This window comes from Hypanus sabinus, chromosome X1 (assembly GCF_030144855.1).
Source record: "Hypanus sabinus isolate sHypSab1 chromosome X1, sHypSab1.hap1, whole genome shotgun sequence".
Lineage (NCBI taxonomy): Eukaryota > Metazoa > Chordata > Chondrichthyes > Myliobatiformes > Dasyatidae > Hypanus > Hypanus sabinus.
The window spans coordinates 40,642,273-40,664,469 of NC_082738.1; the positions used below are offsets into that span (position 1 = coordinate 40,642,273).

At 46.6% G+C, this 22,197-nt stretch overlaps 1 protein-coding gene across 3 annotated transcripts in view; it reads left to right on the forward strand.

Moving 5' to 3' along the window:
• The window catches only part of LOC132384852 (NGFI-A-binding protein 1-like), a 63,758-nt gene extending 43,603 nt beyond the window's left edge, over positions 1-20,155 (forward strand). For all 3 annotated transcript variants that reach the window (XM_059956438.1, XM_059956440.1, XM_059956439.1), the window contains exons 4-8: positions 2,271-2,391; positions 9,698-9,817; positions 12,282-12,459; positions 18,292-18,507; positions 19,755-20,155. In XM_059956438.1, the coding sequence (XP_059812421.1) occupies positions 2,271-2,391; positions 9,698-9,817; positions 12,282-12,459; positions 18,292-18,507; positions 19,755-19,810 (691 nt within the window). In that variant the 3' untranslated portion in view covers positions 19,811-20,155. The remainder of the gene's footprint in view (positions 1-2,270; positions 2,392-9,697; positions 9,818-12,281; positions 12,460-18,291; positions 18,508-19,754) is intronic.
• The last annotated feature ends 2,042 nt before the right edge of the window (positions 20,156-22,197 follow it).

A 22,197-nucleotide genomic window follows, 5' to 3' on the forward strand; every position in this document is an offset into this window, starting at 1 on the left:
CTACGATCTCGACTCTCAATCTTTTACTAGTGGCAAGAATAGAATCAGTGTGAACTTGTCACAGACTTAACAGAATTGTAATTTTGGTTCAGAATATATGATCAAAATCACGATGTACATGGTTTGGCATAATGACTCATGCACTGGATTTTGGTGTCACTGGCAGTCTTATAGAGGTGCAGAAAACTATGAGCAGCATGGTTAGGGTGAATGTGCACAGTCTTTTTCCCAGGGTTGGGGAGTCGAGAACTAGAAGGCATAGTTGTAAGGGGAGAGGGAAGACATTTAATAGAAAGATGAGGGGCAAAGTTTTCTACAGAGGATGGTCAGTATATGGAATGAGTTGCCAGAGGAAGTGGTTGAGGCAGGTGCATTAAAAACATTCAGAAAGTATTAGACAGGTACATGATTGGGAAAGGTTTAGAGGGATATGGCCAAACATGAGCAAATGAGACTAGCTTAGATGGGAACTCTTGGTTGGCACGGACCAGCTGGACAGAATGGCCTGTTTTGTGCTGTATTACTCTATGACAGTCAGTGCCTATTCTGTATAGCCCTTGAGGAGATTGTGGTGTAGCGCTTTCTTGGGCCATTACAGTCTACATGGTGAAGCTGTAACCACTGTAGTGTTAAAATGATTGAACAGGCCATTGTGCACCTGTCAGCCAACAAGAGTAGGTAAAGACAGTTCCATCTCCAGCTACATTTTGATGTGTTGATGATTTCCACCTTCATTGACCTTTCAGGTCATGAGTTCCAAACTCCCTCCTTAAACTTGCTCTGTTCCCTCTGTCAATTATGTAAGTCAATGCTTGGTGGTTAGAGAATCCTTCCAATTCACCCCGTTAAGATCCCTCATAAATGAAATCTCTTAATTTGAGGTTGTGGGATGAGGTAGTGGGTGAGGTTTGAGTTCCAAACCAAACACTGATGAAGAACCAGGTCAGGATGATAAAATTCCACAGCAGTGTTCTAAAGGAGAGCAGCCGAATTCTTCCAATGCCCTGGCTGATTTAATCCCTTCAACATTAACAGTGAATCACTAACCTGGTTAGTGTTCTGTCACTGTTCGGGGAGAGGATGGGTGTTGTGTTTGTGTTGCACTTCCAAAGTTTTAACAGCAACTGTGTTTCATTGTATTCTGACAGACATCAAAAACTTTCTGCATCAGGAATTGTTGAAGGTGCTATTTTAGTGCAGGTCTTTATTTGTCCCTTTCTTTGCTTCAATATCTCACCCATTGCACCCTTAGATCTTGAACTGAAGAGTCAGGATGGAAGAGATCTGCTCTTTGAGTGGGATTGTTGCTTGGATCCATGGCACTCTGATTCAGAGATACTGGGGCTGATTTCAGCCAGACGATATAAAGCTGGTCATCAAAATCACGTTCCATGAGTTATTCTAGATCCAAATGTTTAGTTCTTAAACCTTTCAAGAAATCCATCAGTAAAGTCACATACATATGATCTGTGTTTGTTACAAGATAGAGACACCAGGGCTGCCAACACTTTGTGTTTAGCCTGGAGTTTGAAGGAGTTGAAGGCTCATCTCTGGGATCCTGCTGGAAGTATCTGGGACGAGAAATCAGAGGGAGAATTGAGAAAATTGCTTCCTAAATTTTCTTTGGCTGCTTCGAGAATATAGGACATAAACAGTACAGTATGGGTGCAGGTCTTTCAGCCCACGATGGTGTGCCGAACATATTAAACATGTAACAAATTCCCAATAAAAGTTGTCTCTTCTGCCTAACCAATCAATGTCTATGTCCCTCTATTCTCTGCATATTTGTGTGTCTATCTGAGAGCCTCTGTTGTATTAACCTCCCCTACGAGCTCTGGCAGTGCATTCCCTGTGTGTGTTCTCCCTGTGACTGTGTGGGTTTCCTCCTATATTTCAAAGATGTACAGGATAGTAGGTTAATTGGTCACATGGGTGTAGTTGGGTGACATGGTCTCGTTGGGCACACCTTGACCAAAACAGACCTGTCCCAGATGCTTGATGCGTTGCTGATGCCTTCCAGATCATTAGTTTCCTGACTTTGAAACTTTTCAATAGTTTTGGCTTGAGGTATAAAAATCCAGTGAATGGCACTGCCTTCCCAATCTGCACTCAATCCAGCCCTGCATTGCATCTTGTCATATCTGGAGTGCAGGGACAGTCATGGGATGGAGCTGTTAACTGAACACTTGTGCTACCAAAATGGATCCTAAAGAAGGGAGTCACAGCTCAATCACTTCCAATATTACTAGGATTGTTTTTGATATTTTTAGATCCAAGTTTATAGATACGCCGATTCCTAAAAGGCCACGGCTGGATCCCAATGGTCAATATCTGCGGGACGAAGTGCACACACGGACAGTGCAGGCAGAGCTGATGAAACTGAAGAGACAGGTGAGCTTAACTTGGTGTTTAAGCCCCACTGGAGTAAAAGGGACTATAGCAATCCCGCGGTCACTGCTGGGATCCAACCTGAGAAAGCCTGTGCAGGGAGCATAACAGATTGAGTTATGCCCAAGAAACCTGGAAGACAAGGTTCACGCAGGGAAAATTTTGACCAAAGACACAGAGCAGCAAATTGAGCATCCTTAATTTATGCACAGTCCTGGCAGTGCAGGAAAATGTCAATAAGGTTGAAAGAGTTCAGAGAAAATTTACAAGGATGTTGCCGAGTGTGGGAGATCTGAGTTATAAGGAAAGATTGAATAGGTTGGGGCTTTATTCCTTGGAACATAGAAAATTGAGAGGACACTTGATAGAGGTATACAAAATTTTGAAAGGTATAGATAGGGTAAATGCTAGCAGGCTTTTCTCACTGAGGTTAGGTGGGACTACAACCAGAGGTCATGGGTTAAGGGGAAACGTCTTCACTCAGAGGGTTGTAAGATTGTGGAACAAGCTGCAAACACATGTGGTGCACGTGAGCTCGACTGCAACATTTAAGAAAAGTTTGGATAGGTACATGGGTGCAAGAAGGCTGCAAGTGAACGGCTGATTTTTCATTGCCAGATTGGGAGGTCCTGGAGTCTCCCAGCCTCTCGGACGGCCACATCCGCACCCGTTGTGTTGAGCTGCAGCTCCTGAGGGACCGAGTTAGGGAACTGGAGATGCAGCTCGATGACCTTCGCCTGGTCAGGGAGAATGAGGAGGTGACAGAGAGGAGTTACAGGCAGGTGGTCACACCAGGGCCATGGAAGCCAGACAAGTGGGTCACGGTCAGGAGGGGGAGGGGAAAGAGTCAGGTACTAGAAAGTACCCCTGTGGCTGTACCCCTTGACAATAAGTTCTGTTTGAGTACTGTTGGGGGGGACAGCTTACTTAGGGGAAGCAACAGTGGCCGTGCCTCTGGCACAGAGTCTGGCCCTGTAGCTCAGAAGGAAGAGGAAGGCAGTAGCAATAGGGGACTCTATAGTTGGGGAGGTCAGGCAGGTGATTCTGTGGGCGCAGGAAAAAAACTTGGATGGTTGTTTGTCTCCCAGGTGTCAGGGTCCAGGATGTTTCTGATGATGTTCAATATATCCTGAAGTGGGAAGGAGAACAGCCAGAGATCGTGGTACATATTGGTGCCAATGACATAGGTAGGAAAAGGGAAGAGGTTCTGAAAACAGACTACAGGGAGTTAGGAAGGATTGAAAAGCAGGTATTACTGCCTGTGCCATGCGATAGTGAGTAAAGGAATAAAGTGATGAGGAGGATAAATACGTGTCTGAGGGATTGGAGCAGGGGGCAGGGATTCAGATTTCTGGATCATTGGGACCTCTTTTGGGGCAGGTGTGACCTGAACAAAAAGGACAGGTTGCACGAATCCCACGGAGACTGATATCCTGGCGGGAAGGTTTGCTAAGGCTACTGAGGAGAGTTCAAACTAGAATTGTTGGAGGTTGGGAACCAAACTGAAGAGACTGGGGAAGAGGAGGTTAGCTCACAAATAGAGAAAGCTTGTAGACAGTGCGAGAGGGAGGATAGGCAGGTGATAGAAAAGGGATGCGCTCAGACCGAAGGCTTGATGTGTCTATTTTAATACAAAGAGTGTTGTGAACAAAGCGGATGAGCTTAGAGCGTGGATCAGTACTTGGAGATATGATGTGGTGGCCATTACAGAGACTTGGATGGCTCAGGGACAGGAATGGTTACTTTGAGTGCAGGTTTTAGATGTTTCAGAAAGGAAAGGGAGGGAAGCAAAAGAGATGGGGGCGTGGCACTGTTGATCAGAGATAGCATCACAGCTGCAGAAAAGGTGGATGTCATGGAGGGATTGTCTACGGAGCCTCTGTGGTTGGAGGTTAGGAACAGGAAGGGATCAATAACTTTATTGGGTGTTTTTTATAGGCTGCACAACAGTAACATGGATATCGAGGAGCAGATAGGGAAACAGATCCTGGAAAGGTGTAACAATAACAGAGTTGTTGTGATGGGAGATTTTAATTTCCCAAATATTGATTGGCATTTCCCTAGAGTGAGGGGTTTAGATGGGGTGGAGTTTGTTAGGTGTGTTCAGGAAGGTTTCTTGACACAGTATGTAGATAAGCTTACAAGAGGAGAGGCTGTACTTGATTTGGTATTGGGAAATGAACCTGGTCAGGTGTCAGATCTCTCAGTGGGAGAGTATTTTGGAGACATATTTTGGAGATATATTTTGGAGATCATAATTCTATCTCCTTTACAATAAATTTGGAGAGAGATAGGAACAGACAAGTTAGAAAAGTGTTTAATTGGAGTAAGGGGAATTATGAGGCTATCAGGCAGGAAATTGGAGGCTTAAACTGGAAACAGATATTCTCAGGGAAAGGTACGGAAGAAATGTGGCAAATATTCAGGGGATATTTGTGTAGAGTTCTGTATAGGTACATTACAATGCGACAGGGAAGTCATGGTAAGGTACAGGAACTGTGGTGTGCAAAGGCTGCAATAAATCCAGTCAAGAAGAAAAGCTTACAAAAGGTTCAGAGAGCTAGGTAATGTCAGAGATCTAGAAGATTATAAGGCTACTAGGAAAGAGCTTAAGAAGGAAATTAGGAGAGCCAGAAGGGGCCATGAGAAGGCCTTGGCGGGCAGAGTTAAGGAAAACCCCAAGTCATTCTACAAGTATGTGAAGAGCAAGAGGATAAGACGTGAAAGAATAGGACCTATCAAATGTGACAGTGGGAAAGTGTGTATGGAACCGGAGGAGATAGCAGAGGTACTTAATGAATACTTTATTTCAGTATTCACAATGGAAAACAATCTTAGTGATTGTAGTGATGACTTGCAGCAGACTGAAAAGTTTGAGCATGTAGATATTAAGAAAGAAAATGTGCTGGAGCTTTTGGTAAGCATCAAGTTGGATAAGTCGCTGGGACTGGATGAAATGTACCCCAGGCTGCTGTGGAGGCGAGGGAGGAGATTGCTGAGCCTCTGGCAATGGTCTTTGCATCATCAATGGGGACGGGAGAGGTTCCCGAGGATTGGAGGGTTGCGGATGTTGTTCCTTTATTCAAGAAAGGAAGTAGAGATAGCCCAGGAAATTATAGACTAGTGAGTCTTACTTCAGTGGTTGGTAAATTGATGGAGAAGATCCTGAGAGGCAGGATTTAGGAACATTTGGAGAGGTATAATATGATTAGGAGTAGTCAGCATGGCTTTGTCAAAGGCAGGTTGTGCCTTATGAGCCTAATTGAATTTTTTGAGGATGTGATACATTGATGCGAGGCATTTGATAAGGAACCCCATGCAAGGCTTATTGAGAAAGTAAGGAAGCATGGGATCCAAGGGACATTGTTTTGTGGATCGAGAACTGGCTTGCCCACAGAAGGCAAAGAGTGGTTGTAGACAGGTCATATTCTGCATGGAGGTCGGTGACCAGTGGTGTGCCTCAGGGATCTGTTCTGGGACCCCTACTCTTCGTGATTTTTATAAATGACCTGGATGAGGAAGTGAAGGGATGGGTTAGTAAATTTGCTGATGACACAAAGGTTGGAGGTGTTGTGGATAGTGTGGAGGGCTGTCAGAGGTTACAGCGGGACATTGATGGGATGCAAAACTGGGCTAAGAAGTGGCAGATGGAGTTTAATCCAGATAAGTGTGAGGTGGTTCATTTTGGTAGGTCAAATATGTGACAGAATATAGCATTAATGTTAAGACTCTTGGCAGTGTGGAGGATCAGAGGGATCCTGGGGTCCGAGTCCATAGGACACTCAAAGCTGCTATGCAAGTTGACTCTGTTGTTAAGAAGGTCTTCATCAATCATGGGATTGAGTTTAAGAGCCGAGAGGTAATGTTGCAGCTATATAGGACCCTGGTCAGACCCCATTTGGAGTACTGTGCTCATTTCTGTTTGCCTCACTACAGGAAAGATGTGGAAGCCATAGAAAGGGTGCAGAGGAGATTTACAAGGATGTTGCCTGGATTGGGGAGCATGCCTTATGAGAATAGGTTGAGTGAACTTGGCCTTTTCTCCTTGGAGTGACGGAGGATGAGAGGTGACCTGATAGAGGTGTATAAGATGATGAGAGGCATTGATCATGAAGATAGTCAGAGGCTTTTTCCCAGGGCTGAAATTGTTGCCACAAGAGGACACAGGATTAAGGTGCTGGAGAGTAGTACAGAGGAGATGTCAGGGGTAAGTTTTTTACTCAGAGAGTGGTAAGTGCGTAGAATGGACTGCTGGCAACAGTCGTGGAGGCGTATGCAATACGGTCTTTTAAGAGGCTTTTAGATAGGTACATGGAGCTTAGTAAAATAGAGGGCTATAGTTAAGCCTAGTAATTTCTAAGGTAGGGACGTGTTCGGCACAACTTTGTGGGCCAAAGGGCCTGTATTGTGCTGTAGGTTTTCTATGTTTCTGTGGGTGGTAGCGGATATGGAGGGCTATGGTCCTGGTGCAGGTCAATGGGAGTAGGCAGTTTAAATGGGTCAGAATGGACTAGATAGGCCGAAGGGCCTGTTTCTGTGCTGTACTTCTGTAAGACTCTGTGAATCTGTGCTCTATTTAAGGTGATGAGAAAAGCCAGAGTGCAGGGTCCTATGGGCATTGGCTGTGCAGTGCCAAGTGTAGCTGCAAAAAACAACATGGGGATGTGTTTCCTCACATTGCATCTGGGATTATCTCTCATCACATAAATAGTCGGAGATTTGGTTTCTCCTGTAGTCTCATGATACTTATAGACGCCCATGCTGCTTGCAGGCTTTGTCATCTATATACATCCTTAGTGTTCTCACAGACAAGCACAGCCTGTATTACTTTGGACCAAAGCTGGCAGCTGTGTGCACAGCAAGATCCCCCAAATACGATAAATAACCAGTTACTGTGTCTTCGCTGAGGGATAAACATTGGCCAGCTCCTCTTGCTCAATATCCATACAGAAATGCCTGAGGGTATCATGTCTGCCTACCAACCTCCTGGCTGCTACTTAGAAGCTCTAAACTTCCCCACCTGGAGTATTGATTACCATTTGGTCTCTTTCCCTTCAAAACAAACTGTAGAGGGATTGCAGAGAAGATCCACAAGGTGGTTCCTGGGATGATGGGTGTGTCAGGTGAGGGGTCTACCTGTCCGCCAGAGGACCCCATCCAACCATTCTTAGATTGGTGGACAGGATGCAAACTGGGAAGATGTTTCCATTGGTTAAGGAGTCCTAAGTCACTAAGTAAAGGTGGGCCACTCAAGGCTGAAATAAAAAGAAATGTCACAGTAGTGTAGCGGTTAAGTGTAACACCTTACTTCACCAGTGATGGGAAGGTTGGGGTTCAGTTCTGCTGCTATTTGTAAGGAGTTTGTACGTTCTCCCCATTATCAGATGGGTTTCCTCCGGGTGCTCAAGTTTCCTCCCACAGTCCAAAAAGATGTACCGATTATGGTTAGTAAGTTGTGGCGCTGCTAGTATGGCAACACTTGCGGGCTGCCCCCAGCACATTCTCGGGCTGTGTTGGTCCTTGATGCAAGTGATGTGTTTCAATATCTCGACGTACATGTGACAAATAAAGCTGACATTTTAATCTTTATGTCCTCAATTAGTTGGTGGTGGAACTGTGGGCGCTGTGGAGGCTGGGTGATTGTTTTCTTTCAAAACTGTGAGTGATGGGTCTGTGGATATGAGACAAATTAGGGGGTATGAGGATAAGGCAGGAAATTATGTTGAGCTCGCTCAGTGACAATCTTTTTGAATGGCTCAAGGGACCGCCTATTGATGTTCACCTGTGACTCCCTGCCTTGCCTGAGGTGAGCTAATTCAGCCCAGGAATTGTCAGCAGCACAATGGCCTGGCAGGTCGAGCTGCCCCCTCACACTGTCTGTGCAGAGTTTGCACGTTCCTGCTTGTGACTGTGTGGGTTTACCCAGGGTGTTCTTGTTTCCCCCCACATCCCTAGGACAAGCTCGTGGGCAGGTTAATTGGCCACTTGTAAATTAGCCCCAGTATGTAGGTGAGTGGTAGACTCATGGGGGAATTGATGGCAATGTCCTGGGTGTGAGAAATGGGGTTGGTGTAAGTGTGTTCTTGCTAGTCTGCATTGGCTCGGTAGGCTGTAAGACCTGTTTCCACACTGAACTTTACACCTTTCTGCATTTACCAGCTAAACCACAGGGACTTTTACTCTGTAGTCTTCAAAGCAAACTGATTGCATGAGAAAAGAACAAGCATAACCCAGGTGCTAATATGCATAATCCTCTGGAGAAATGCTCACCAGCCTCAGTCACTGATTAGACTGTAGGCCAGCTCAACTGGCTGCTTCTCTGGTCAGAGGTTGAAAGAGAGAGAGTGCGAGCCACACTCAACAGGTTAGATACCATCAACGGTGAGGGAAACGCAGTCAATGTTTCAGGTCGAGTACCTTTCATCAGAAGATCATGTCTTTCTCAAGAGAGGCAAGCATCACAAACCAGGCCGAGTGCACCATGGAAGTGCCAACAATAGAATGAGAGAATAAACTTGAGACCTCCTTAACAAGAATCTGGACAAATACTTAAGTCGTCATACCTGATGCAGGTAAAAGTGATTGGTGTAGGTCGGTATAGTGGCTGGATGGACCTTATGGGCCAAAGGTCCTGTTTCTGGGCTGTTTGTCTCTGTGCTCCCTCAGGTGAATGTAAAAGAGCAGAGGTATTTCTCATCAGTATTTTGAACAATGTTTATCTCTCACTCAAATCATCGATGTCATTTAACTATCCTTTTGGTGTTTGTAGGTGATTGCTGTATTTTCACAGGCAGGTATCCTCAGTCATAACAATAGCCATACTTAAAGTACTCCATTAACTGTGGACAGCTTAGGGACTGCCTGAGGTTGTGGAAGGTCCTATATAGATGCAGGTCTCTTTTCTCAGGTGTAAACTCAACAGCAAATGCTGACCCTCGGCTAGGTTGCCTTGGAAGTTGTATGAAGGAGGTTGGAGAACTGATGTCTGTGGGTTTGAGTTGGGGGCCAAGGACTGGAGGCCCAGAGGTGGCCTGTCGAGGGGTTGGAGGTCTTTCTGCCTGTGTGTGTGAGAGAGGGGTGGGAAAGGGGCTTGCTTTGCTGTTGTTGTCCTTGTTGCTGCTTGAATTCCACTGAACATCGCAGGCATGCTATGTTGGCACCACAGTGTATAGCAACACTTGCAGGCCGCCCCCGGCACATCCTTGGGTGTGTTGCTTGTTCACACAAATGACACATTTCACTGTATGTTTCAATGTACATGTGATAAATAAATCCAAAATCTGATGTGTTTTATTTCTCTCCCGCACAGGAGCGGCTGCTGGAGATTCAGGCCATACTGACCAGCATTTACCAGAAACAGGAAGCCCTCAAGTCCAAGATAATGCATGAGGAGCTGAGTCACAACGTGTCCGAGGTGCATGAACTGCAGGTACGTTTCTATTCTGTGTCACTGCACTGAAAATACCTTCGGGGGCATAAAATAACCCTGCAGTCTCTTGAGGTGGCTAATTGGTCGATGATCCCAGACCCTTGCAAAGAAAGTGATTTTATAGAGTTGTATAAGATAACGAGAGGCATAAATAGAGTGGACAGCCAGTATATGGTTTTCCAGCAGGGCTGAAATGGTTGATAAGAGGGGGCATAATTTCAAGGTGTTTAGAGGAAAGTATGGGAAAAGGGGGATGTCAGAGGTAGGTTTTTACACAGAGTGTGGTGGGTCCATAGAACGCCCTGTCAGGGTGTTGATAGAGGGAGATACATTAGGGATATTTAAGAAACTCTTAGATAGGCACATGAATGAAAGTAAAATGGAGGCCTATGTAGTGAGGGAAGGATTAGAATGATCTTGGAGAAGGGCCTGTAACTGTGCTGTACTCTTATACGTTCTTTGGTGATGTGACTGTCACAAGCTTCTTTTCTTTAAGCAAAGGCAGAGGTAATTACAAAAAATAAAATGCAAGGGAGTTGTCTCTGGGACAGTATTGATCTCTCAGTCGGACTGATGGACTTGAATTGTCAAGTCTTTCTCATGTTGGGATGTTGCTGGGCTCAAATTGGCCACTCTGCTTCCTGCATTACAACAGTGTTGACACTTTAGAATTACTTCATTGGCTGTAAAGTGTTTTGGAACCTCCTGAAGCAGACTTGGAAATCACTACAGGAATGTAAGTATTTGATGACAAGAGAGCAGGGAAATTGAATACTAATTAAGTCAAAGAAATGGAAGCAAAAAATCCTCTTTTATTCTCTGTCATTGTGATGCTTGTGAACTCTGTATTTGATTATTCATCTTCTGGGATGTGGGGCACGTTTCCCATTGCCTTCTGCCTGTGGAAGATGTATTGAGCTGCCTTGATTCAATGCAGCCTTGTAGTGGAGCTATTCCCCTGACAACAGTTCAGAATGGGCTGAAGGACCTGGTTCTGCACTTTAGTGCTCTATGTTCTCAGGGGTTCTGTCCCAGGGTTTTGAACCAACAACAGTGAAGGAAAGGACAAGGTGGTGTGTAACTTGAGGGGAACCTGCTGGTACATGTATAAAAGTGTGTGTGTGTATAGTTGCAGCTCTATTAAACCCTGGTTAGACCACACTTGGAGTATTGATCACCTCATTACAGGAAGGATGTGGAAGCTTTCGAGAGAGTGCAGAGGAGATTTACCAGGATGCTGCTTGGATTAGAGAGGGTGCAGAGGAGATTTACCAGGATGCTGCCTGTATTAGAGAGGATGCAGAGGAGATTTAGCAGGATGCTGCCTGGATTAGAGAGCATGTCTTATGAGGATAGGTTGAGCGACCTCGGGCTTTTCTCTCTGGAGCGAAGGGGGTGTTGAGGGATCACAGACAAGAGAAAATCTGCAGATGCTGGAAATCTGAGCAACACACACAAAATGCTGGAGGAGCTCAGCAGGCCAGGCAGCATCTGTGGAAAAGAGTACAGTTGACGTGACTTGATAGAGGTGTACAAGATGATAAGACACATAGATCGAATGGATAACCAGAGACTTTTTTTACACAGGAAGTGGTGGGTGTATGGAACTCATTGCCGAGGGTGGAGGTAGAGGCAGATACATTTAAGAAAGTCGTAGTCACAGAGATGATAGAAAAACTGGAGTGCTATGTGGGAGGGAATCTAGATTGATCCAAGAGTAGGTTAAAGGCCAGCACATCATTGTGGGCTGAAGGGCCTGTACTGTGCTGTACTGTTCTATGTTCTCACTCAGATTTAAAGCAAGAAGTGTAAGTAACGGAGAGGCTGTAAGAAATGGTTTATCAGTGCGATGACATTTTGCGCATTGATAAAGGGTGAAAAGTCTGGGTTTCCTTATTTTTTGAACAGGCCTTATGGAGACCTTCATGGACTGCATGCTGGTGATAGAGAAGTCAGGTTTTTAGGGTGGTGAAGGGGGACCGTAGAGAGGGCTTTGTTGTCCTGGATGGTGTTGAGGTGCTGTCTGTGCTGCCTTCATCCAGGAAAGCAAATGGTGTTGCATCTGCAGCTAATTGCAACCCCCCTCTCCCACCATTCCTGAGAATGTGAATTACATTTTTTGAATTGTTTTGCACGATTGGCTCAGAGTGATCAAGACACACTGGAATCTGGAGCAACAGTCAGTCTACTGAAGGAACTCGTTGGGTCGAGCAGCATCTGTGTGAGGAAAGGAATTGTCAGTGTTTCAGGTTGAAACCCTGTATTGGGAGTCACGATACAGGATTTCAACACAAAACATTGACAATTCCTTTTCCTCTACAGGTGCTGCTCAGCCCACTGAGTTCCTCCAGCAGATTGATTGAAGGCCCAGAGTGATGCTACATGCTCTCTTTTTGGTCCATTCACTCCTCAGTCCTGTTAGCCTTGTTCTCCTTTCTCTCTCTCACTCCGTGCAACATCTCAGCTGGAACTAGAGAAGGTCACCACAGAACAGCTGTCACTAATGCAGGAGCAGAACGACCTCATCAAGAAGCAGAAGCGGTCGGACAAGTATTTCTCGGCAAAGGCGCGCAGCCTGTCCCTGCTGGGGATGCAGCAGGTGGAGGAGGAAGATGGCGGAATGTCTGAAGGGAGCGGTGATGGTGAGTTTGACCCATTGCGCCGCCCGGGCACAGTGCAGCTGCAGACAGACCTCTGAGAGAGCTACAGCTCTCGGCTGCTCTGACACAGTTTAGCAGGAAGCAGGTTTGTGGCCTGCAGTGTAGCAGAGGCAGAAAAGAAGCACTTGTAGCAGGACAGGGCCCCTTGAGGCAAGTGAACCACACAATACACTATCAAGTTTTAGCAAAAAAATCTGGTGGATGGCAGTGAGTGATCAGCAAACATAGTTCAAAGGAAAATGTTGGTCAAAGTGCCTCAGGAATCATTGGGCCCCTGCTCCTCAGGCCTCCCCCTCACTCCCCTACTTCCTCATTCCTCCACCTCCTAACTCCCACCATCTCACACACCCACCTCCTCGCACCCCAGCACCTCACGCCTTCCACCTTACCCTCTCTGACTCACCCCCTCCTCCACAAACCTCTCCTTCTCAGCCCCCATCAATATCTCCCTCAAACCCCCACCAAAACACCCCTCAAACCACTACCCCTCCAAACTCCCCCCAAGCCCCTCCTCAAACCCTCCTCGCACACCCCCTCAACTCACCTCTTCACCCCCTTCACCTCACCCTTCCCCACACCCCCTCCTCACTCCCTTCACACCTTCCACTCTATCTCACCCCTTCCTCCTCACACCCCTCATTGTCCCCTCACCTCCCTCTCCTCACTTCCCTCAATCCCACTCATTCCCCCTCCTCACTTCCCCTCACACACCTGCCCTCCTCATCCCCTCCACCTCACCCCTTCCTCCTTACCCCCTCCTCCTCACTCCCTCTACTCCTCATCCCTCCTCCTTTCCCTCTCACTCCCTCCCTGAGGTGAGGTCATTCCCTCACCTCCTCACTCCCCTACTTCCTCATTTCCCCACCCCCTTGCTCCCCCACTTCCTAACTCCACACCTCACTCCCCACCATCTCACACACCCACCTCCTCACACCCCAGCACATTACCCTCTCTGACTCACCCTCTCCTCCACAGACTTCTCCTCCTCACACCACCCCTCAAGCACCACTCAAGCATCCCTCAAAACCCCCCTCAACCCCCCCACCAAAACACCCCTCAAACCACTATCCCTCCACACTCCCCGTCAAGCCCCTCCTCACATATCACCTCACACACCTCCTCACGCACTTCCTCACATCCCTCCTCACCCCCTTTAAACCTCACCCTCAACCCACCTGCTCACCCTTCACGTCACACTCTTCAAACCCTCTTCCTCACACCTCTGCTCCCTACCCCTCCTCACTCCCCCTCCTCAACCGCCTCAAGCCACCTAACCCCATTAAAACCCCCCCAGCCCTTGCTCTACCCCCATCAGCCCCCACAACCCCCTCACACCCCCTCCTCACCCCTATTCAAATCCTTCCTCACCCTCTCCACCTCACCTCCTCTACCTCACCCCCTCCACCTCAACCCCTCCTCCTCATCCCTCCTCACCCCCTCCTTCTCACTCCCCCTCCTCCTCACCCTCCTCCCACATTCCCTCCTCCTTAGACCCCTCCTCACACCTCAACCCCTCACCTCCCTCTCCTCACCTCCCCTTCTCACTCCCCTCACACACCTGCCCTCACACTCCCTCCACCTCACCCACCTCACCCCTTCCTTCTAACACCCTTCCTCACACCCCTCTTTACTCACTCACCTCCCTCCTCACTCCCCACCCTCACTCCCCTCATCATCCCCCTCTCATTCCCCCCTCACTTCCCCTCACACACCCGCCCTACTCACACACTTGCCCTCCTCACACTCCCTCCACACACTCTCTCCACCTCACCCACTCTACCTCACTCCCTCCTCCTCACCCCACTCCTCTCTCCACCTCCTCACTCCCCACCTCCTCTTCCCCACCCTCTCACACACCCACCTCCTCACACCCCAGCATGTCACGCCATCCTTCTTACCCTCTCTAACTCACCCCCTCCTCCACCCCCTCAACACTCCCCAAATCACCCCTCAAATTGCTACTGCTCCACATTACCCCTAACTCTGAACTCCCCTCACCTCAAACCTCCCCTCCTCCTCATACCCTCCCCTTCACTACTCCACCTCAAACTCTCCAACACACCCTATCTTTTCTCACCCACTTCTTCACCCCTCCTCATTCTCCCACCTCCTCACACCCACTCCACCTCACCCCCTCATGCCCTCCTCCTCACTCCCTCTCACACACCTGCCGTCCTCATACTCCCTCCACCTCCTCACTCCCCCTTCTCACTCCTCCTCCTCACCCTTTCACCAACCCCTTCAAACCCCCCTCACCACTCCACCTCACCCTCTCTTCCTCACTTCACCGCCTCACTCCCCACCACCTCACTCCCCTCCTCCCCACACCCCTCCTCCCCACCACCTCACTCCCCACTACCTCACTCCCCCTCCTCGCCCCTACTCAAATACCTCCTTAGCCCTTCCACCTCGCCCCTCTTCCTCACCCCTTCCTCCTCACTCCCCATCCTCCTCACTCCCACACCTCCTCACTCCAAACGTTCTCCCACACCCATCTCCTTACACCCCAGCACCTCACACCCTCCACTTTACCTCTCCGACTCTTCCTGTCCTCCACAGTCCTCTCCTCCTCAACCCCTTCAAGCCCCATCAAAAGCCCCCTCAACCCTGCCACCAAACCACCTCTCAAACTACTACCCCTCCACACTCTCCCCTCAAGCCCCTCAATCTCCCCCAAACCTCTCCTCACTCCTCCACTTGCTCACCCCCACCTGTTCACTCCCCCATCTCCTCACACCCACTCTATCTCACCTACTCCCCCTCCCCCTCAGCCCCCCCACAAAGCCCCATCAAACATCCTCTCAAACACCTTCTCAAACCTCCTCAAACCCCTTCACACCCCCTCCTCCTCACTCACCCCCTCAAACCCCTACAAGTCCCTCCTCACCTGCCAAAAACCCTTTCAAACCCCCCTCAAACCTCCCACCTCCTCCTCACTCACCCCCTCAAACCCCTACAAGTCCCTCCTCACCTGCCAAAACCCCTTTCAAACCCCCCTCAAACCTCCCACCTCCTCCTCACTCACCCCCTCAAACCCCCACGTCCCTCCTCACCTGCCAAAAACCCTTTCAAACCCCCCTCAAACCTCCCACCTCCTCCTCACTTACCCTGCTCACACCCCTCCTCAACCGCTATCAGAATCTCTCCAAACCCCCCTCAACCCCCTGTTCAAACCCACCTCATCCTTACTCCTCCACCTCCTCTCATCATGCTCACTATCCCTCTCTTTCCTCACCCTCCTCCCACACCCCCAACTCCCAACCCCTACTACTTCCTTCCCTTCTCCCTATACGTCTCTGCCCTACCCTTCTTCTCCCTCCCTCTCCTCCACCTCACAAGTTTTATTTTAATTAGCAGCACTGAGGGTGCTTTATCATCTGCTAGATTTCAGTTTAACTGACAAATTTGATACTGGCTTGAGAAATGGCATTGTGGGGGTTGGACAAGTGGATTTCCAGTAGCTTGGAACTGACCACTTTCTCATGTTCCTGTGTACCAGGGGACTCTGTTATTCTGTTCAGTGAGCACAGACTGCTTGTTGGAGTTATAATTAGGCTGAGAAACCTTCCACGGTTGAATATTCAGTGATTCCTCAAGGGTGGGAATTTCGTAGACGAGTAGATGAATTTCTAATAAATGCTAATAACTGCCAATCAGTGGACAACTGGAAGAGAGACACCAGGTTAAGTCCTGCATCCTGAAGCTCATTTTAGAAGAGTAATCATAAGTAGGTAAGAAATAAGAGTAGGATTTGCCATTCAGACTTTTAAGGGACAGGTGTGTTGTGTGTTTGCATGGTGGGGCCCTTTTGGGTTTATGAGTGGGTTGGCATTTGGACAGGTTGGGGATTGGGGGTGAGATTTTGATGGGAGGTAGTAATGGAGTGGGGTCCTTGTCTGGAATAGTACTGTGGAGGTGTGGCTGTGCCGGGTGTGACTGACGATCAAGTCTGGGCAAGTGGCAGCATTTCTCCCCACCTACTTGCTGGGGGGAGCACTGATGTTCCCTGGGACATTGGCAAGAAGTGTCCTATCAACTTTCCAAGATGATGTTAAAAAAATCCAGATAAGTGGGGAGGGGGCTGCAGAGGGGTGAATCCTAGACTGGGTGGGGGGGTGCAGTGGGATGGGAATGGAGACAACAATCAGCAGACCAGAGTCAGTGGGTTATGGGAGAGGTGAGAGTCCCTGGCTTTGAAGATTAAGCCATCAGAACCGTGGAGGGTTGGGAGATCCTCATTGCCACTGATATTTGTTGGAATGGATGTAAAAACAGATTGTATTGGTTTATTATTGCCACATGCACAAAGATACAGTGAAAAGCTTGTCTTGCATTCTTTTTATACAGATCAATTAATTAATTGAACAGTGCACTGAGGAAGAATGAGGTAAAACAGTAACAATGCAGAATAAAGTGTAGCAGCTACAAAGAAAGTGCAGTGCAGGTAAACAGTGCAGGTAAGATCATAAGGAGGTAAACTGTAAGGTCAAGATCCATCTTATCACACTAGGGAACCATTTAATTGTCTTCTAACAGTGGGGTAGAAGCTGTCCTTGAGCCAGGTGAAAGAGTAAAACACCACTTCCTAGGATGACATAAATGCTTGTAACAATTATAGAGAGTATTGGTGGGACCACACACAGACTCCTTCCTGAAAAACATAAATACCTGCTATAGAGAGAGATGAGTAGACTGCCAGATTGCCAGCTGGGTTCTTCAAATGGCAGATCTGTCATATGTGGAGAGATTGAGTAGACAAGGGCTCCACTTAGAGTTTAGAGGATTGAGATGTGACCCCACTGAAATGTGTAAAGGTTCTTGGAATTGATTTATTATTGTCACATAGAGATAGAGTTTTTGGATCCTCTGCTTGACGGGACAGGGGAGAAGAGTGCAGTCATTTTCCCGAAATGATAAGTCTACAACTAGAGGTTATGGTGTCAAACTAAGGAATGAACTGTTTATGACTGAAAGAGCTTCAGCCATTGACTCAATTCAGAACCGATTTGTGGATTTCTAGATATTAACAGGATCAAGGGATACAGGGATAGAGCAGCAAGACTAGCCATGAACAGGACTGAGTGGTGGAGCCACCACTTCCTCCCTTCATTTCTGCTGATTTTCAGATTGCGTTCCCCATACGGTGTGGAGGCATTGTGTGAGCTAGCGATACATCAGCCTCCAAGGGAACCGTGTCTTACAGCAAAGACCAAGAATTGGAAAGATTATTCCTCAGCCCAGGTACAGGCCACACCCCAGTAAGCAAGGCTGACCAAGAAATTGCTGCAAAAAAAACCCCATATTGGCATGTGGGATCTTAAGCATCTGTTTAGTTAAGTGTTATTTTTATTATGCGCCAATGTCCTTGGGCTTGTGATATGAAACCACATCCTCCCTGTAAATAGCGTGCTGGTACGCAGCTTAACTGCAAGCAGTTCTAATCTGCGGTAGGCATGCATTGCACCAGTACATATCCCCACATGTCCCATTAGCAAATACAAAGGTATAAACAGACCTGAGGTAGGTGCAATCTTCCAGCACTCGTCCATAGCAAGTGTATCAAGGGAGGAATGGAATATCACTAGATGAGAAGTTTTGACAAGATTGTTGGCAAGGTCAGCTTTTATTTTCCCTCCCTGGTTGCCCTTGGTGAGCCAGCTCCTTGAGCTGTTGCAGCATATGAATGTTGGGGAGGGGAGGGTCCTCTGGTATCAGTGAGATGGCTGCTACAGGAGAGAAAGCAGGTGACCTTCACTTTGCAGCCTGACTTCAGTGCGAACGAGAATGTTTTGTAAAGTTCCCTTTTTCCTACAGATGTGTCTGAGGATATGACTTCAAACTCTAGTCTAGCACCATCTCCCTGCCCCTCGGACATCCCCAGCACCTTCAGACCCTGCCAGAGCAAAACCAAGCAGATGATCCAGCTGGCGCTGATCGATGAGGGGCTGCGGGTGGCTCAGCAGCATGCTTCACCAAGCACAGAGGAGGTGGAGAGGATCAGCCCTAGGATCAAGCAGGAGGCCTTCTCCGGTGAGTGAATTTTCTCATGCAGAGTGTGCACTGTGATCCAGATCATCGGCAGGGATATGTAGTCATAATCCATACAGTAAGACTTAGGGTAGCCCTCTACGTTGTCTACAGCTCCACCAACCTTTGTGTTGTCAGCTGAACTAATCCACCCTTCTACATTTTCATCGCTTTGTTCCCCAGAGATCCAGTTCTGTACCTCCTGCCGGTACCTCCCCCACCTCCCCACTGTACAGCAGCCATCACTAGACAGAGAATGGGGAGTGGACAATGCTGGTTTTTATTGCCCAGCCCTAGTTCTTAATGTCCTAAATAGTTTGGCAGATACTATCAAATCCAAGGGACATATAAGCCAGACCAGGTAAGGAAACCAACTTTAATACATAAAGGACTTTCATTAACTGGGTGTTTTCTTTATATAATTTTGGGCAGTTTTGTGTTCACTATTACTTATACTAGCTGCTTATTCCAGAATTATATTATTCCATTCAGTCAGGTTTACCTGTCAATAGAAGTTTAAGTTAGTTGTCCAGAAATTCAATGCACTGGGCTTGTTTACCACAATGTTTCCTTTAATCTGTCATTAATTCACTGATCCTTACAGGTTCCTCTTCACAAGTTTCCTTTGACCATGCCAGTGAGTTCTGTATTGTTGTTGTCTGGTTACTGAATTATTACAGACGCCACTCAGTCTGCATTTTATGAACACAAGATTATACAGATGCTGGAAATATTGAGCAACATTCACAAAATGTTGGAGGAACGAAATGCTGGTAGCATCTATGGAAAAGAGTACAGTCAACGTTTCAGGCAGCATTTATTTCCCTCCATGGATTCTGCCTGACCTGCTGAGTTCCTCCAGCATTTTGTGTGTGTTGCACAATCAGCATTGTCATTTCTTTTGGTTTATATTTTAATAAATGGTATCTGAAGCAATGAAATTGCAAAACATAACACAGGAGGTTATTAATAGAATAAACACTGCTGTGAAACTCCAATTGCTTTTTCATGGTTGACGTGGTATTAATTGGTGAAAAGTTAAACACAAAAGAAATGATTTTTTAAAATCACCAAAAAGTGGAAATGACTTATATTCAGGTGTAAATGATGCACTGGGTTTTGCAGTATTTACTATGAAAGGTCGACTGCATGAAGAAGTAAGTTGTGGTAGGAATGGGGTGTAACCCCAAAGTAAACTTCCTTTTTGCCACTATTGTGCTCTAACTGGTCATTTTTCTTTCTCATTGCAGAGGATGAAGATAATTACAAAGAGGAATCTGACATCACATCAAACCGCATCTCATGAACCTTTCAACAGTAACTAGTCATTTTTAAAAACGTAATGACTTAGGTTTCTTTTTTAAATTCATTCAGGTACAAAAGTATTTATTCTTTTTTTTCTAAATAAACAGTCATTTTTTTTTAACTTGCATAACTTTGAGGAGCTTGGAGTATTTCAAAGCTATTTCTGTACTGACGTTTGCTAAACCAGCATCCAAACAATTAGTGACATTTTGTTCTATTTTTACACAAAACTTCAGGAATTAATGTTTTGCGCTTTTTGTTTTTTTCTCTCTGTACCTGTATGTCATACTGTGATTGTCCGGTTTCAAACAGCAATAACACAATAAATATTTACTGCTTTGTGACACTTGGTGCTTAATGGTGGATCAAGTCTTCTGTTTCCCACAGCCCTTCTCCTGACTTGACTCATTAAGTCTGTGTTTGCCTTTGGAGGCTGTGATTGATGATATAATTTCAGTGCTGTATGGGACAGTGTTGACGAAAACAGCCTGGCTCTTCTCAATACAACATCTATGCACAGGCTGAAATAGAAATTGCTGGAAGAGCCTTGCAGGTCTGCAGAAAGAGGGATTGACAATGTTTCAGGTCTGTGACTCTTTACTGGAAAGGCTTTTGGGGATCAGTAGGCTGAGACCTCTGGACTGGTGAAAGACTGAATAGGAGTGAACTCTGATCTCCTTCTGTGGAATGTCAACTGAACGATGAGTGGATGCCAGTGTGGGTTGCTCACAATCCTTTTAAGAGTAACAACTCACTCTTAGGTAACCTTATGTATTTAGAAGGCAATATGGTGGTGTTGGAAGTTGGAGAATCCCTAGCCATAGTGGATTGTTGACTTGATGCATTGATCCTGCAGCACTCTTGTGCAAGACAGTGATGGCCATTACACTGGGGATTGAACATCAATTCCTTTCCTATTGGGATGGCACTCCCTCTGCTGGCCAGTCTCCACGTGAGTTCAAAGTAAATTTATTATCGAACTACGTTTACACCACCATATACAACACTGAGATTTATTTTCTTGCAGGCATTTACAATAGAACAAAGAAATACGATAGAATCGATGAAAAACTACACACAGACTGACAAACAACCAATGTGCATGAGAAGACAATCTATGCAAATACCAAAAAAAAGTAAATAAATAATATGGAAAACATGAATTGTAGAGTCCTTGAAAGTGAGTCCATAAGTTGTAGAATCAGTTCAGAGTTGAGGTGAGTGAAGTTATCCATGCTGGTTCAGGAGCCTGATGGTTGAAGGGTAATAACTATTCCTGAACTTGGTGGTGTGGGATCTAAGGCTCCTGGACCTCCTTCCCAATGGCAGCAGCAAGAAGAGAGCATGGCCTGGATGTTGGGGGTCCTTGATAATGGTATAGGGATTTCAGCTTTATCCATTTGGACAATGGTAGGAATAGGGTTTGTTTGCACAGAGATTAACAATATTCACACAAGAGACATAGGAAGGGAAAGATCCTGTTTAAAGGACAGTCTTCAGAGAGTTTTAACACCATTATTACATAGAACATAGAACAGTACAGCGTAACACAGGCCCTTTTGGCCCATGGTGTGCTGACATTTTAAATTAGCCCAAGATCAATCAAATCCTTCCCTCCCACATAGCCCTCCATTTTTCTATGATCCATGTACCTATCTAAGAGTCTCTTAATGTCCCTAATGTATCTGCCTCTACCACCACCCCTAGCAGGGTATTCCACACACTCTCTGTATAAAGAACTTAGCCTCTGACAACCCTCCAGTCACTTTAAAATTATACCTCATATTAGCCATTGGTACTGTGGGCGGGGGGGGGGGGGGAGGTGCAGTCTGTCCACTCCAACAAGACCATAAGACATGGGGGCAGAATTTGGGAACTCGGCCCATTGAGTCTGTTCTAGCATTTGATCCTGGCTGATATACAGTATTATCCGTCACAACCCCATTTTCCTGTGCCTTCTCCCTGTAACGTTTCAACCTCTGCTTTAAATATGTTCAATGACTTGGCCTTCACAGCCATCCATGACAGTGAATTTCACAGATTTACCACCCTCTGACTAAAGAAATTCTTCCTCATCTCTGTTCTTCATGGACATCCCAATATTCTGAGGCTGTGCCCTCTAGTCCTAGACTCCCCTACTAAATAGAATCTACTCTATCGAGGTCTTTCAATATTTGAAAGGTTTCAATGAGATCACCCTTCATTCTTCTAAACTCCAGTGAGTACAGGCCCAGAGCCATCAAACACACCACACGTGTTAACCCTTTCATTCCCAGAATCATTGTTGTGAATGTCCTCTGGCCCCTCTTCAATGCTTTTTATCATCATATACGCCTTTATCAAGTCATCTCTCATCCTCCTTTGCTCCAAAGAGAGACGCCCTTGCTC